This window comes from Pelecanus crispus, chromosome 2 (assembly GCF_030463565.1).
Source record: "Pelecanus crispus isolate bPelCri1 chromosome 2, bPelCri1.pri, whole genome shotgun sequence".
NCBI lineage: Eukaryota > Metazoa > Chordata > Aves > Pelecaniformes > Pelecanidae > Pelecanus > Pelecanus crispus.
The window spans coordinates 56337280-56355255 of NC_134644.1; the positions used below are offsets into that span (position 1 = coordinate 56337280).

General features: G+C 40.8%; 1 protein-coding gene across 2 annotated transcripts in view; it reads left to right on the plus strand.

The window, feature by feature from the left end:
• The window catches only part of PDE1C (phosphodiesterase 1C), a 339787-nt gene that overhangs the window by 129719 nt on the left and 192092 nt on the right, over nt 1-17976 (plus strand). The window contains exon 4 of one of the 2 annotated variants that reach the window (XM_075704881.1): nt 5388-5414. The exons of the other annotated variant lie outside the window; for it this stretch is intronic. Within the exon in view, the coding sequence (XP_075560996.1) occupies nt 5388-5414 (27 nt within the window). The remainder of the gene's footprint in view (nt 1-5387; nt 5415-17976) is intronic. 2 annotated transcript variants of the gene reach the window in all.

Below are 17976 nucleotides of genomic sequence, written 5' to 3' on the forward strand. Positions count from 1 at the left end.
CGGGAGTTTCCTTTCTCTGCGGATAGCTCTGATCATGTTTACCAATGTCAGCAACAAAAATAAGGGTATGGCAGGCAAGCTCTGGTGAGGCTTCCTGCATCAGCTGGAGCAGTTAACATCCTAGTAGTTTCTTTTGCCTCTCTGCCTCTACCATGGAGCAGGCAGTAAGGAGCATGCCTCGGCTGCAGCGGTACGAAACCCAGTGTCTTTGCTTAAAGCCACCGTTGTTGGTTTAAGACAAAAGGGTGAACTTTGCACTGACGCAGCTGATGCCCAGGGATGCACTCGCGTCCGCCAGCCGTGCTGCGAGGGTGCTGACCCGTGGCAGGGTGCTGCACATGAGGAGGCTGGGGGCAATATCTTTTTAAGCTGCTGCAGCAGATTCACTTTAGCTAGTCTCTCAGTGCCCTAAAAAGTCGTTGACCTTTCTCACGACGAAGCGTGGATCCATCCTGAAAGCAGACACTGCATTAGATCCAGGCTTGTATCCTGTCAGCTGACGAAGGGGAGAGCACAGGCCACCAAGTTTTAAGGACTTCAAAAGATCTATCTGGCTTGCTAAACTGCTTTAATCAGCTGTGTGTGCCCTCCAAACCCATTGCAATGGCAGAGCAAAACAAAACACATTAGATTAAGCCACTGTGAGTGCCTATTCTGAGCTTCAGCCCGAAAATTGAGTCACTTGACCATCTCAGCAGGCTAAGGACATGCTTGTGGCACTTGGCATTCCTGAGCTGGGAAGCACTAACTCACTGAAAAGTGTCACCTGCACTCACCTGTGTGTACCTCAGGTCATCGTCCGTCAGCTGGTGGCCTAAGGCTGATCACCACACTGAAGTTACGAGCCTGCAGAGTCCTTACCAAGGGCAGATGTAACCCTTAGTCTCTAGCAGCAGTGTGTGAGGAGAGTGTGATGCTCATTAACTTTCAGCTTTTAGTATAAATTTCCAGGGATGAAGTTAGGCAAAGATCCTCCTATTTCTTCTGCAGCACCCACAGTTTTACTCCATATACTGAAAAGATGACATTAATACCAAACCCTGTGGAATAAATGTGGAATAACACCATGTTAACCAAGCCACTATTATGAGTGAAAGAATTTAAGTGGTTTAGGTAATTCGTCGGAGGCTGTGTAGGAGTGAAAGAGCAATTAATCTAGCTAGTTGATATTCTGAGTTGTATGATTATGGGGCAAAAACAGAGCAGTTGGCAGAGTTACTTAATTCCCCCAACCCCTCCGCCCTCATTCCTCTCCATACCTACTCAGTCGCATTAACTCACTCACCTCTCTCTCAAAAAAAAGGCCTGAGAACATCATTAGACACAGTTTCAGACACAGTTTTTGTGTGTTCCTATTAAATTCTCTTAATCTCTATGTTTCTAGGTGCACAGGAAGGGTGGGAGCTTTTTGCAACAACTCAAAAGTAGTGTTATCTGGGCTCCAGTTATGCCTTGCTGTCATAAATGGATGTGCAAAACCCCATATAGCTAAAGTCACAACCTTGAAGAGCTAACAAACTAATGGAAAGGGTCTGAAAGGGAAATATAGGAAGAAAACAATTTGCCTGAGGGGGCACTGAAATTAAATGGCAGAGGTAGAAACATAACCCTGGGAACAGATACTTAGCCTTAAAGAAATTGGCAGGCATTGAAGCACAGAGTGAAATTTTGCATGTCTATTTATTTCAATGGGAGTTGAGTGCCCGTATAGCTGTAGCTAGCTACATCTTATTGGCGCTTAAATACCTTCAAAAGTCTGTCCTAATTTTATGTTGGGCCAGTATATTGTGGTGTTCCTCTGGCCACACGAAGAATTCATTCATCCCTGAAAGAGCAGATACTGAAATAGTGGGCTCAACTCTCTTGTTGACTTCATCTCATTTGAGTCAGAAATTTTCTCCTACCCACCACTTTGTTTAGTTTTGATTGTTACAAAATACCTATTTTTAAAACTCTTACAGGGTTTATTTTCATTAGGCTCCAACAGCCTTCTTGTACTAGGTCTGACTCACTTCATACTACACTCGTGCAGGTGTAATTGCATTAAGTTGAGTGAAGTTATTTCTAGGTTACACTAGTAATATAGGGCCTACCTAGTGTGAGTCACCTGCTAATTCTTTTCAGCATGAAAAAAAATCTATCTTGTTCTAATTTATTTTTTTAATGTAAGCTAAATATAGACCTATGAGTAATAAATTCCACAGCAGGTAACAGGAGTTGAATGGATGTGGCAGTTCTTCTGGCATGGCACATGTGCAGCAGGAAAAAGAAACTGAACTTACACAGATTTGGTAATATCAATAAGCCTCTTGCAGATATGAACACAGGACAGCCCACAGGCATGGGAAGCTGTAACACCACTTCATTTAGGTGTGTCTCATTCTTTTGCTCCTGGCAAAGAGGGGTAGCTTGGGTTTGTTCAGAAAATCACATGTCCCTTGAGCCTGCCTGGAAGACGTGTCTGTTTCCAGGTTTATCCCAGGGCATCTGCTAAAGGCAATTCAGCAGCCAGTTCCTCTCTACCTAGACTTCTCCTGGGGAGATAAACCAGGATAGCTTGTCCCACATCTTTTTTTAAAATAACCAACCAACCTAGAAAAAACACCCTGAACAAAAACCCACAAAAAAACCACCAACCAAGCAAAACCAAATCCCCACCCTCCAGTTTCCTCTTGTTAATTCACATGTGGTTGCTGATTATAGCTAACCACTGATGCTGCCAGTGGTATTAAAAGAGGCACCTTCTGATTTCCTCATTTGTAATGATCTCATTTAATGGAAGGCAGGTGTAAATGGTGGTTTGTAAGCATAAAGCAGGTAGATGTTAACTTTGTCTGTGTTTCCAAAAGTATGCTGAAGGCTATGCTTGGAAATAGCTTTTTCTTACTAACACCATCTTTTTATAATGTTCGTGAGTAGCATTCTCAGACCTTGTTTTTGAAATGCTGGAAGTTCAGGCATGTGGGAACTTTTTTTGCTGGATATTGGAAGCTGCTAGTGGTGTTTCCTTGAAGGCAAGTGCCTGTAGTAGTGATACTGAATCTATAAACAAGGGTTCCTTTAGTTATAGTCTCTTCAACTGTAACATGCAAATTCAGTGCCAGTAAATGCAGTCTCTAACTTGGTACATGTAAACCTTGACTGTAATTGGACTGCAGGTGTGGAAACAATAAACAACAACAAAAAAAGTATATGTGTTTTTTAAAACTCCTGTAACTAGAAAAATTCTCTTTTCCTAGTACTGTTATCTGTGATAGTACATGGTTTTCTAACGCAGTAAAAATATTCTTGAGTAAAAGCATTAAAGGTGTAACTGGTCAGCAAAGTGATGTTATTACTCAAATGCAAAGAGCACCCTAAGGCTGGGTTACCTCTTTAAAATATACAATGAAATTTTAGCTAATCATGAGTTAATGAATGGTATCTTTGCTCAAATGTGAAACTTGGCTGAAAGAGACACACTTTATAAAATGATATGAAAGTCACTAACTAATAAAGGGAAAAATAGTTCTGACAGTCCTGGAATGCACCATCAGACACTTTCAGGGAAAAGAATTAACTTGAAAATAACTTCACTTGAAAATTTAAAAAGGTATATAACCAAAATAAAAAAATAATCAAATCTGGATTTCTTGGGAATAAGATATTTTAATCAACCTGGGTTGGAATGGCCAGTTAGGGGGGGGTGGGTGTGTGTTCAGCATTTTCTTTTTGCAAGAAAACTTAGTGAAGTTCTGTATTTGTCGGAATACAAACTTCCAAATCTAAACTCTTCAAAATGAAATATCTGCTTTTCACCCTTCTGAAATTAAAATGAAAAATTCCCTTAGAATCAGATGTGTCCAAGTGGGTTTCTGCTTGTATGTGTCAGCATCCTGAATGCCAGTAAGCTAGAATCTTGATACTGCTATGAATGTTTGCTTTTTTACTCCTTTGCATCTGTTCAAGCTTAAATAAGTAATTCTTCACACAGTGAAGTGTAAATGAAATATTTTTAAATCCTTTTAAAGTAAATATCTGGGATTTTTATGATTCTAGCATGGTCAGAATACAGAAGCAGGTACAAGCACAAGTATGCTTTCTAAAAGTAATATTGGATGAAACATTTGACAGCCAGGAGATGTTATTCAAGTACAAAATAGCACTACATTCCTTTTTTGCCGTGTTTCTTCTCATTTTTAAGAAACAGTGCCCATTGTTTGGGTGTTCTGGGCCTGACTTAGCAATATTTTTCCATGTGCAGTAGTATCAGAGACGAAAAAGCAGAACTTGATGCTTACAGCAGTACACCTGTACTGTATATTACCTATATATTGAAAAGGTGTTGTGTCTGTTAGTGTATGTCTGAACAACAGGGTGTTGATCTTGCATTCCTCATCACAGTCCACACTAAGACTTGTTCCCATCGCTACTTGTTAAGTTTAGAGATTACTAGGTTTACTTTAAAACACAAAAGTAGAGCTGAGCTCAAGTGCGATCGATGCCCTGTTTTGCCAGGCACTGTGCAAAGCTATTGGAAAAGGCTGTTGTAGGATCACAAGTTCACAGACAACATACAGTGCCAATACACCTCTGCAGATAGCTGTATAGCCACATAGGTAACTGTGCAGGAGGGCTCATGATTATTGCCTTACTCTGAGCATTGGCAGCTTGTGCCATTGCCTGCTGTAGAAGACAAAATCCACCATGCTAAGAAGAGTAAGCGGTTTACAGCCTTTGTTGCAGTTGATGTGGTGTAAGGGTTGGGGATGAGAAGAGGTGCTGTCAGTATGCTTATCTGCTCTTCCATTCCTAGTCCTGGCCTCAGGTCAATTAAGTCCCAAGATACGTGCAATAAAGTGAAGTTCTGTGGTGTGGTATCTGGGATTTGGTGGAGTAGAGAACTTCCTAGGGTCTAGACTTTCTTTTTAGAGCAAGGCTGCTGTAAAACCGCTGGGGTTTTCCACTGAGTGACCACAGCCAATGTGGTTGGTTGCATCACATCACCACCACTACATCTTAGTGGGCTCTCCACAGATAAGGCCATACTTATCTGCTGGATAGAGACGTAAAAACCTACTTTACTGCTAGTAAGTAGAAGTAAGTTTCTGCCACTTGGACTTCCTCTTAAGTCATTTAGAGTAGTAACTCATACTTTCCTAGCTGTAGCAATGCTGTCTTACAAGAAAAGGGCACGATGTACATACAGGCAGGTATATGCCTTTTTCAGTTGAGGTTAGCAGCAATTGCCACTGAGGTTAGCAGAAGGGAATGGCTACGCCAGGTTTGGGTCAATCTCATGGCAGAAGTGGCTTCACCTAATTGCTCCTGATTTCTGACCCTCTCCTTTTCTCCTTCTCACCAGTGGAGCCTTCTTATCTCAGTTGTATTTTGTTCTTTTCCTGCAGGAGAAAATACAAGAAAACATCACAGAGGTAAGAGTAAATCGCAGAGGACTGGAAGGTATTTGTGAATCGTCTGTCTCTTTCTGTTAGGGGTTTTGTAGGAGGATTTTCCTGTTACCAGGTTGGTTTTGTTCTCAGGGAAATGCCATTCTACTGATTGTTTCCCCCTTTGAAGGTCCCTCTTGCACTGCTGCTGTTCCAAATCCCCTGTACTGCTAGTGATAGTCCTCCCTTCTGATGTTAGTGGTAGTTCTCCCTGAGTGAGGACAGAAATATTTATCCTTGAAGGTCAAACCCTAATAAATGCCACTCTGTTCCTTCTGCAAGATCTGCTGGTTCTAACTCCTATCACTTACTCATGCTGTAATAACAAAATGGATTGTGGGCTTGTAGTGTTGCTAATGATCTGTGCCTTTGCAGGAGACTGAAGGAAAATGGGGATCCTGTTGATTAACAGGCCCTATTACAGCTACCTGATCTAGTTATCTTACTGCCTCCTTGCAGGAGGGAGGCCCGGTGGGGGTCTTTGACAGATTCATTTTTTTTTCTTTGGAGCCCTTGCGCTTGGTTGCTTCAGATCACCCGCTTTGCAGTACAAAGTTTTTTGGTGCTGAGCTGACTCCCCTTCCCCTGCACATGGAGTATTAATTGGTGACGTAATCTCATGGCGTGCTGAGCATCTTTAGTTCATGTTGACTTTAACTGGATTTGAGACTCCTGCAGAGTGCTTCCTAAAGACTAAACCCTGCAGCTCTGATGAATGTGCCCTTTAATGTTGTGTGATGATGGAGGGAGCTGACAGATAAGCCAACATGATGATGTGATGGGCTAAGACATCACAGCCACCCCTCCTGTTTGCTATCTCCCTGTGCCGAAGATGATCACTCCAATGCAGCATTGGCAGGACAGGCTACCTGTGTGCTTGTGTGTCACATCCACAAGAGACTGAAGTGTGGTGAACTGAGTTAAGAATGAGGTGGGTTTGAGCTATGACAGTTTAATGGAAAATACTGATTTGGAGATTTCTGTGTTGAACTGTGCAGGTGGGCATTGCATAGTGTGAGACACAAGAACAGGGAGAACGTAAATATGCTCCCAGTTGTTTTCCTAAATACGGAGCTGACAATGTAGTTCTGTTTGCAACTCTATTTTTCCCCCCATTTCCCTTGCTGCTGCCATGATTGTTAATTACTTATGAACATGTCTCTGGCCAGAGGTCTTGAGTTGCTGCAAGAGGATTTGTTTTGGGATTGCAATGGTTTCCAGAGTGAATGATCGCTGTGTGTGTGTGTGTGTGTGTGTGTGTCTCCCCTGCATGGCTCATGTTGTCCTGAGTACTGTGTCTTTTTTGGGTGTGTTTTCTGTGTACATAACCATGGCATCAGAGAGGTTTGTGTTCAGCATCTCTTCTGGACAGGAGAGTTTCTGTATGGGAGAGTTTCTCTAAGCCTCAGAAGAGAGATGAAATAAGTTAAAGCTCCTACAAGCCCAATACACAGTTGTATCAGTGACATACAGAGAATTGAATATGTCAGTCAGAAAGTTACCATTACAGGGTTAGGTTTTGTGCCCCATGGCATTTTGACCTTTCTTTTTTTTTTTTCTCTTGCCGTTACCTGTGCCTGCTGCCTGACTGATGGTGTGTGCCCTTGCAGCAGTTGGGTAGACAGGCTTCGTTGCCCTCTCATGCCTAAGAACTGGTATGAGCTTTGCGGAGGCAAGAGGCTGCTCCAGGGACTGGCACAGAGCAATTGCCGAGCAGCTACTCCTGATAACCTTGCTTAGCGGGTGTTGGCCACCGGCCGGCAGGCTGTGTAGTGCAGCAGGGTAGCTGCTGTGGCTGGGAACCATGCTTTGCCAGCGCCTAGGGCAAATTAGCTGGCTAGTAAGCTTCTGACTTGAATTTGCCACATGCTGTGTGCTTAAGGTATGATGCTAAATGGGAAATTGCACATACTGTCACCTGATACAGAAGTGTAACATCCAGCAAAAGGAATTGATAGGACAGCAGTTCATTTGAAGGCTGGTTTTAAATAGCATCTCTCTGTTGAGTTGGTAATTCTAACAATGAACATAAACTGATGACTTGGCTCAGATCTCCACCTTAGCTTCCCACATTTATCTGTTGTGGGGTTTTCTTCTTTTTCCTTTGTTACATTTTTTTCCAAAATATCTCGGCAGTTCCTGTGTTACCGGGCTCTGGAGGGTGACTGGCAGGTAAACTGAAACAATCTCTTGCTTGATTTTGCATCTTCTTCCTTTTGTTTCTCTTTGGGGAGTGTTATCACGTAAGAATGGCTAGGTGATAGTAAGCAGCACTTAGCTATGTAGGAGAAACACCGCTGTCCTCCGTACCTTGCAGTGTAAAGAAACAGTTTCCCCTGAGTGGCAGACCTGTTGGGAAGGAAGATGAGGTAAGTGCAAGAAAACTTGAGAAAGCATCGGGGTAAAATCTGAGCCATTCTAAAATTCTAATTGGAAATGACAGACACTGACTCTTGCATTGATCATTCTGTTAACTGAGTTGACTCAAATACTTTTGTAACAATAATATATTGATACGATTTTCCTCACAAATTTGGAAGTTTCACAGCTGTCTAGACAACCCTAATTTCATTAGTCCCAACCTAGTAATTGCATCTGAACCGCTGAACTGTGATGTAGATTAATCACAGCAATACCAGAGAAACGGGATATTTAATCAGAACATGGGTCATCTATCATTCTCCCATCTAGCTCCCCTTGGGTAAGTGAATAGTAGATAGTTTATTAAATAGTGACTGGAGAGTTAGTCAGCAAGAGGGAGAACCAGACAGGAAGCCAAAGCTCTGTTGAACTTCCAGGTCCTGAGTTGTTTTTGCTTTTTCTGGAGCACCTGACACCTCAGTCATGTTTGATTTTACTGTTGAGACTCCCATTTATCATGAAGACACCCAGCTGTGGGCTGCCCATGTTTTCCTGAGAGATACTGGGCACCTTCAGCTCCCTGGGAGATTAAAAGGGAAATGAAGTGTTCAAGTAGCCTTTGGCAATCCCCTCCTAGATTAGGTTCATCTGCTTGGGTGACATTCAGCTGGTGCAGTCAGTTTTGCACTTCTAAGGACTCACTAAAGTTCTATTTATCTTCTCAGAATTTGTCAGATGAATAATCTGTGTTAGCTTACATGACATACATTTTCCTCCGTTATGATCCACAGTCATGCATTTTTACTCCGCTGGTAACACAGAATTGCGTGTGTTGCTGTTTTAGTTTAGCTACATATTTGTTAATTGTACAGTTTAATTTTCTATTAGAATGGAAATGCTTCTTTTACAGTGATCTCATTTTAGATAAAGGTCAAGTAAAAAGGGTCTCGATATTTTATCCATCCATTGTGGATGGTTGGATTTTTTTCCCCTAAGTACCTGTTAATGCTATACAGGAAGTACAAAGTAGAAAAGGAAATGTAACCAAAGTGACTTTGAAATATGGCTGTGACCCTGAAAGAAGCATCCTGACGGGCCCTGGAAAATACTAACGTGATTTCTTTAAAAAATATTGTACTCTAATTAAAAAAGGTTGACATCTGATACAAACCACATGGGTGGAAAAATCAAGCCTTCCCTAATTTTCGTAACGGTTTTGTTGTTTCTACTTCAGATGATCAGGCAGGAAACTCATAAGCAGAGATATTCTTTTCTACCCCTTTCCCACACTTTCTTATTCTTTCTCATAGTCTGTGCTTCTGAATTCCAGTTTGGTCCAGCATTTAGTTAATGTACTCCTGGAGGAAAATGTGAATGTGAACACATTTTTCCTTAAAAAACTCCAGTGATGTATTTATATTAGTGTGTGGCACAAGAGGTGAAACCATACATGCACAAATGGTGTTACATACAGAATAAGTGGAGAAGTGGGGGTTTTTATACAACTTTAGATGATAGTCATCTTCAGGGTTACTCAGCTGATACCTCTTTAGATTAAAATAATCCACTGTCTCTTTGGGATTATTTAAAATGCATGTAAATTTATAGCCTTGCAAGTCTCATTCTAGGTAATCTTTAAGTTGTACAGATAGTTACTCAGGACCAGATCCTGTGAGGAGAACTCTGTGCTGGCATTAATCTTGTCCTTTAGTACTGTTAGGACACACTAAAGAGATCGTTGTTGGAATGAAGCATCAGCGCTCTCTCAAAGCTGATTCTCTGAGTAAGGGCATTATATATGGTGGTAGCTGTCACTGCCATTGATAGAATAATGTAGACTGAAAGGGACCTCTGGAGGTTGTCTCTTCCAGCTCTTGGTTCTTGAGAACATCACTATGGCCCTGATTAACTCTTGGCATTCATCAACTTACTTAATTTGACAATCTGCTTAGTCCTTAGTTCTGATACCATTTCATTTCCACAGCTTAACTATTGACCTTGCAAGGTTATCTTAATTAGAAATAATAAAAATACCCCTAATTCCTTAAGCTGTGGAAGTAATTATAATACAGTTTAGCTCAAGTTTTTCTTTATGTAGTATCCAAGCAACTCCAGCAATATAGGATACATTAAAGGTTGATATCCTATTCAGTAGCATGCATACACAATACATTATTTGATGTGTCAAAATTCTTTGTAAAGTGTGGTCTTTTGGGTGCTGAGACCTCCTCGGCTCCCCGCAACTTCAATAGGACTTCTTGAAATTCTGTGTTTCAGGGAAACTGATGTTAAATTTTCAGTTCAAGGCTGCTGGGCATTGTGCAAAAAGAGATCTGCTGACTTATTTCCATAATATTACAAGTGGAGCTGGTTCTTTTAAATGTAATGAACACTTAATTTCAGTAAAAAGGGTATTGATTTGCTGAGTCGTCTGTATTCATTGCACTGCAGAATCATAGGTGCTTTGGGAAAAAATTGAACATGGTCATGTAAGTAAAACTTATAATTAATCTGTATGTGAAAGGGGCAAATTAAAGTGACATTGGCAACCATTATTTGGTATTTCCTAGCTTTCTGGGTGCTTGACTTTGCAACCTGAGTGATCTTCTAATGTAGTTTAAGTGCAATCAGATACTGGCAGCATTACACAGCCCTGAAAAAGAGGCTGCGGTTCAAGTTAACAAAGCTAAGTGGAGTCTGTGCTTTAATTCACAGACGAAGTTTATATTACTTGGCTATGTGTAGGGAAACTTCATGTTGAGAGGAGAGGAGGAAACCTACCTCCTAAAAAATCCCAGTTTATGTTCTTCTAACACTTTCTATAAGAGGAAAACATTGGAAATGACAGAGGCTTTTACATACCATCCTGCTTTCTGTCCTTCTCCTATTTCCCTCTGTTTATGAGAGCTGGAAGATGCAGTGAGATTGGACTCCATGCAAATACACACGTTATTTTTTTCCTGCTTTTGAAACCTTGCTCAGTTTTTCTACCCCAAAAGGAGGCAGACGTTTCTTAATATCATGGCTCCATAGTGAAAGGTAGAAATTTTGGATTCCTGACGTGAGTAATGGGACTTATCTTCTTTATCCAGAGCAGGAGTAAGTTCAAACTAATTAGGAAACATGATTAAATAGTGACCAAATCTTTCTTACTGATGCATATTCCTATTATTTTACTAAAATTAATTATATTCCATATACTATATAGTGCTGAATAATTATCAATAAATTCAAGTCCTTAATGGTTAAGGACTATTAAAATATCAAATATATTGAGCATCATTTTTCAGCTGATTTACAATACCTAATACATTACTGGTTGCGCAGAATTCATTCTAACATCTTTCTTGATAAGGAATGGACTTTGACAGATTTGAAAATGGAAAAAGTGGTTTGTGCTACTCAAATACTGTGACAAGTGTCCTTACCTATCAAAAGAAAGTTATGGTTAGGTTTTTCCTAAATGTGTTCATGTTTAGGTGAAATTCAGCCATAAACTTCATATCATTTCAGCAGAACTGATAACACACTCCTGCTTTTGCATTGGTCCTTCATCTGTACATGACACTGGTTTTCAAACTGTAATCGTGATATCATCTAGATTCAGATTTTACCAATACTGTTTGTATCAATTTGTTAGAAGTTATTTGTAGCTCTTAGATTTCATTCCCTGTTTACTCAAGAAAGATTGGTGTGAAATGAAAATTAAGTTCAAAAGTCATAGACTTTAAGGAAGATAAACTGGTATCAAACATTGTTTGGTATCAGACTTTAAAACTAAAATGACTTTGCGAAATATAGATGCTTTCTTTTTTAAAATTCTTACTGCCTAACAAGTTTTCCTGATCCCAGTCTTGGGGAAAGGGCAGAGCAGAAGGAGTCTTGTGCCTTCTACTACTTTTCTAGGCTTTGTTGTGAAAAGTTGTCTGGAAAAAAGCTGCTGGAGAATAGTTTTTTCACTAACTATGCACCCAGGTGATTAACACTCTAAAAACAGGTGATACCAACTAGATACACTATAGCTTTGTGATATTTTGGCACTTCTGTTTCCACCTGGAACCAAACAAAATAGTGCACATATGAATCTGGAAAGCTGCATGGAGAATAAACTCAGTCTCCAGACACCTTCCCATTGGGTTAGTTGGGCTTCTTTCAGTGACATCCAATGCTCTTACTGACTTATTTTTAACTGAATTGAAGTGGCTTGCTTTTTTCAATGGCATTTTACAGTTTTCATTCCTTACATGTATGGAATATAACTCTGCTTGTGGGTGCACAGGTACTAGTAAGTGTTCATTTCCATTTTAGTTAATCTCAGATACTTTACTGAAGCATGTTTGGAGAATTAGATTAGGATTTGGTAGGGGCATGTAACAGGGAGTTCTTCTCCCATGATTTACACATCATTTGTATAAGAAGGATAATAAAACTTAATGAAGAATACAGTTAAGCCCTATATTACTGCCTATTAGACATGATCTTCCTGTAAAATACTATTGATTTTTTAAATTTTTTTTTGTTTTGCCCCTGAGAAGTGAATTACTGGGATTCAATGCATGCAACCTAGTGAAACTTTGTAAGTGAAAATGACATTAACTTTGATGGTCATGTTGGTAGAGAGAGGAAGCTAAGATGGTTGCTACTCATGCAATCTCTCTATGGGCAATCAGGCTGCTCATTTCCCAAGTCTGGATGAAAACAGCTTACGTTGCTCGCAAGGGGCCTTCTTTTCTTGGAGCTTAATGTAACTGTTAGCAAAGACAAAGGCTGCTCTATAGAACTTCTTTTTTTTGTCCTTTTCCTCTTATTTGCACTGCAATTTCTTTATAATCTCTTAATGTTCACAGAAGATCTGCATAAGTATAGAATCATAGAATCGTTTAGGTTGGAAAAGACCTTTAAGATCATCCAGTCCAACCATTAACCTAACATTAGCAAGTCCACACTAAACCAATTAAGGGTAGACTAGACTAAACCATGTCCCAAAGTGCCACATCTACCCATTTTTTGAACACTTCCAGGGATGGTAATTCCACAACCTGTCTGGGCAGCCTGTTCCAATGCTTGACCACCCTTTCCATGAAGAAATTTTTCCTAATATCCAATCTAAACCTCCCCTGGTGCAGCTTGGGCCCATTTCCTCTCATCCTATCACTAACTACATGGGAGAAGAGACCAACACCCACCTCACTACAACCTCCTTTCAGGTAGGTGTAGAGAGCGATAAGGTCTCCCCTCAGCCTCCTCTTCTCTAGGCTAAACAACCCCAGATCCCTCAGCTGCTCCTCATAAGACCTGTGCTCCAGACCCTTCACCAGCCTTGTTGCCCTTCTCTGAACACGCTCCAGCACCTCAATGTCTTTCTTGTATTGAGGGGCCCAAAACTGGACACAGTATTCCAGGTGCGGCCTCACCAGCGCCAAGTACAGGAGGACAATCACCTCCCTGCTCCTGCTGGCCACACTATTCCTGATACAAGCCAGGATGCTGTTGGCCTTCTTGGCCACCTGGGCACACTGCTGGCTCATGTTCAGCCGGCTGTCAACCAACACCCCCAGGTCCTTTTTGGCCAGGCAGCTTTCCAGTCGCTCTTCCCCAAGCCTGTAACGCTGCATGGGATAGTTGTGACCGAAGTGTAGGACCTGGCACTTGGCCTTGTTAAACCTCATCCAGTTGGCCTTGGCCCATCGATCCAGCCTGTCCAGGTCCCTCTGCAGGGCCACCCTACCCTCGAGCAGATTGACACTCCCACCTAGTTTGGTGTCATCTGCAAACTTACTGAGGGTGCACTCAATCCCCTCATCTAAATCACTGATAAAGATATTAAACAAAGCTGGCCCCAGTACTGAGCCCTGGGGAACACCGCTCATGACCGGCCGCCAAGTGGACTTAACTCCATTCACCACAACTCTATGGGCTCGGCCACCCAGCCAGATTTTTACCTAGCAAAGAGTACGCCCGTCCAAGCCGTGAAAAATCTGAAAAAAATTCTGGTTTTATTTCCTGAAAATAAGTGGTAACACAAATGTTGACATCTGTCTCCAGTCCTTCCTTCCCCAGCTCACATTTCCCATTTGCTTGTTCCTCCTCATCCCTCTTTCCTAACTGTATGTGAATTTTTCTAACCCACAGCATAATGAAGAGAAGTGTTAGTCTTGACTTTCTGTATCCCATCGGTCTTCCACTGACACACGCAACACAGAAGCACAGAGTCTTGTCTGTTGAAAAGCTTTCCCTCCAAGGGAAAGCTCAAGAAACAAGTGGGAAACCGTAAGATTTGGGATTCCACTGCCACTTGCTGCTCCTAGGCTGTATCACTCTACCCGTCAGCTGAGCATCCAGAAGCTCCTGGGGAATAAAATGCCAAAAGAAGGAAGAAAACAAAATAACTTAAATGGATTTCTATATTTTTTTTAACTGAATGCTAAATTGTATCTGGTCAAACCAATAATGCCAACAGCTGCTAATGAGTTGACCCCTCTGAACCGGTGCTTCAAGTAGTGGGTAGGTAGTCCATTGATTTTTCCCATCAAGCATTTATAATGTATGAGCTATAGCAACTTCTAGGCAATTTTCAGTACACTGGGTAATTACAAAAAGCTGGTCATTTAAATTACCCTAAGATGCAGCATTTCCATGACTAATGCAGAACTCCTATGTCTTAGCTGTGTCTCAAATTCAATTTGAATTGATAATGAGTTGTTTTAATCCCTCTCTTTGATTTAGCAAGTCAGACCAAAGGACAACATTTTTTAGGGGGGTAAGAAGGAGAGAGGGAGAAAGAAAAAAAATTGTTAGTAATTGATATTATTTTGGCAGTTAATGCGGGAATGAGTTTTTACTTGGGGGATCTCCTCTGGGGGAGGGCAATATAATTGAAGTCCTATATAAGCTTCCAGCCTTCAAAATCTCTCACTTTCTAAATGTGTGTCTCCCTTGCAAATGATGAAAAGGAAATCCTAAGGCATTTTGTTAAAAATCTATCAAATGCAAGGGATGAGGCATCCTTGCTGAGATAATTTGCCCAAGGAGAGAATCAGCTATCTCCTGGCAGTGTGACTTTTTCTCAAGAGAAATTTCTCACTTTTAATGTGGATTACACTGGAGTCACTAACAAGTCTTATCAAATTTGGGAAGGCTATGAACCCTCTTTCCTCACTGCCACATCAGAGAGTCCCTTTTTTGATTTCTACTGATTAAGTTCTGTGTTTGCTTTAGCACATTCTCAATAGACTATCCAAGTATTACGAATAATTTTTTCCCCCAACAAATGCATTTTGTTTGCCCTGTTGTCCTGCCTATTTTGAGATGATAACTTGGGGATGGCATTTAACTTTAATTAGATGACAGGTGAAGAAGTCCTCGAGATCTTTATGCCACATCTACATGGACACTGCACTCTCTCTGGGCCAAAGGATTTATTGCCCATTAAGGTGAAAACATCTACAAGAGTCTCTTGTGAAAACATTGGCAGCTCCTTGCTGACTGCCATGCCGTCTCCACAGGCACAGGGGAGCGTGGCTAGTAATGTATTTTAACAGGCTGGCTTCCAAATGTTAACACCAAAAATGGAAAATAAGCCTTAAGTAGAAGCAAAGGACTTGGGCTTCCTTTGTGTGTGCATTAGTTTAAAAAGGAATCATACATTAATATGTTTTAATACATGTTTCCATGAGCACTGAGAAGATTAAGAAGAAATTTACTGTAGTTCTTGGCTGGTGTATCTCCTTCCCTCAATCCCATCCATATACTGATTATTTGGAAGAGATGCAGACCCTGTTACAAAATTTCATGTGTACTTTTCCAGGGTTTGAGGTAATGTTATGCTCCGTGGATGATGATGTTAGATTGTCATCATGCAGAAGAACAGTTATTCTCCTGCTGAGGAGGAGGTTCTCAAGTAGAAACATCCAGTTGTTATGAACTTAGCCTGCACATACTATGCTTCACAAGGGCTTCCTAAAAATTTCTGAGGTATTTATATTCTGGATTTTTTGTTTGACCATACTTGGACATACTAACATGCCTGGCTGCACAGATGTATGAGCCAGTGCGTGCACAATAGGCACATTTGATTATAAGATCCATCCCAAGCTCTCAAGAGTAATGTTTAGCACGATCATTTCCAAAGATGTGTTCTGGGTTTGTTGTGTTGTGTTGATTTTGGTTTTGTGGTTTGTTGTTTTTTTTCTTAGCCAGATTTTGGCAACAATTATAATCAAAGTGCTCTGTTTCCTCACAAGATGTATGGGCAGGACTTGGGACATCTGGGCCTCCAATGCCTGGTCAGAAAACCTTTTTTAAGTTTATGGGTTTTTTCAGTGTATCTGCTTATTCCTAATCATCATTCTGATTCATAGAGTACTTAAACCCACGTTCCCTCTCACCTAGCTACAACCATACCTTCAGAGAGAAGAAATAACAATTGTCTGAACATAATAGAAGTGCTATAGTTAAATCATGATTTCTTTCTGAGGTTATTACTTTTAGCATGCACAAGTATCTTATTTCTGTGCTCCTGTGCAACACATTCAGATTTAGTGGTGCGTGTAATTAAGGTTCATAGCTTTGGAACCTTTCTTGACTAATATTTACATAAAACATGTTTTCAGCTTATGTTTAATTACTTTCTTGTTTAGGACCATCTATTTTGAAAAAGGGGAAAAAAGAAATTCTGTTCTCTTATGTTTGTTGTCAGAAACAATACTTGATGCAGTGCAGAAAGTGCTCTCTGCACTTGCTGATCAGTGATACGCAGTTATTCTAGGCTTGTAGACCATTGTCTCATTGGGTTGCTTTTCAGAGTCTGGGACGTTAATAGTAATGAGTGGATAGGATGGAAGTGGTTCTTGGGTTCTTCCTTGTTCTTTCTGGGAAAACTTGCAGCAGATAGCACTTTTTTTTGTTTGTGTTTTGTTTTGTTTTGATCAAAAAAGTAGCATTTTAAAAAAGTAAGAGATGCTGACAACATTTCAAGTGAACGAGTTCTGTACATGGAATCCATTTATTCTGATTTCTTTGTCTGCTAAAAGATGGTTTTAAATTCTAGCATTTTTTTCTGCTGTTTCTGTCAAAACAGATACTACTATAACTGAGTTATACGTGAACTGGTAACTTCCCTATTGGAGGGCTTTTTCACCTAATAACATTTTGACAAATTCCACCAGTGAATTCCACTTAGTGAATACGGACTAAGGACTACTTCTTCAGTTTTGTCTTGTAGTCAAGACAGAAATATTTATCCACTATCCACTGCAGGAGCTGGTGGGATCCACGCTCCAGAACGTCATGAGTTTGCATCTCATGGTTTTGTGAAATAAGTTATTGGCATTGGAGTGTCTGGTTAAGTCCCTACAAAGTGAAACAACATGTTGATTCTCATGAGAATGTTCAAGGAATGAGCAGGGAGAGAGACTAAGGTACTGTCCAACTGCTGCTGATCCGTGCTCGTGTAGGTCAGGATTAAAGCACAGCGATGAAATAAAAATTTGGCCTATGAATGCTAACTGTGTTGCGTATGGATAAATAAGTGAGTGTGATCTTCTAGGCAGTCAGTCCAGCCTTTTGCCAGCAGAAGAGAAAACCAAGACTATTGTAACAGTATGTGGTTCACCCTCTGAAAAGGAATCATCTTGTTCCTACTTTTTCTTTAGACTGGCTAAGCTGTAGGAATGGTTGTACTTCAGCTTTCTTCACAGATTGCAGTTGTGATTTTTTTTTTAGTTTTTGGTTTTTCTTCCCCTGGCAATAATGTGAATGTTTTCAGATTGTGATGACAAACGCTCCTTCTGGGAGTTTCTGCACTAATAAACAATGGTGACAACAACTTGCTGTATTTCATGTTATAGCTTCAATTTTGATGGCTCATGAGGCACAACGAACTTAAGCACCGATCTGTTTATTGACAGAGCTTAAAGACACCAACGACTGAAGTGACAGTAGGTATCATTAATCAGCAACCTTGTTGCTATCTCAAGCAACACTGTGTTTTGATGTCTGTTTTAAAGAAAAGTGTAAAAGCTGGACCAGATGAATTCATCTCCAGTCTTGTCCTAAAGCTTGCCAAGGTGAGGGGCTGGAAGGCTGACAAGCACTGCAGGTTCCAGAGGTGAGAGTTTTATCTCCAGAGCCTGAAGGACTCTGCCCTCAGCACGCACAGCAGTTGCCTAGAGGAGGGCAGTGCTGG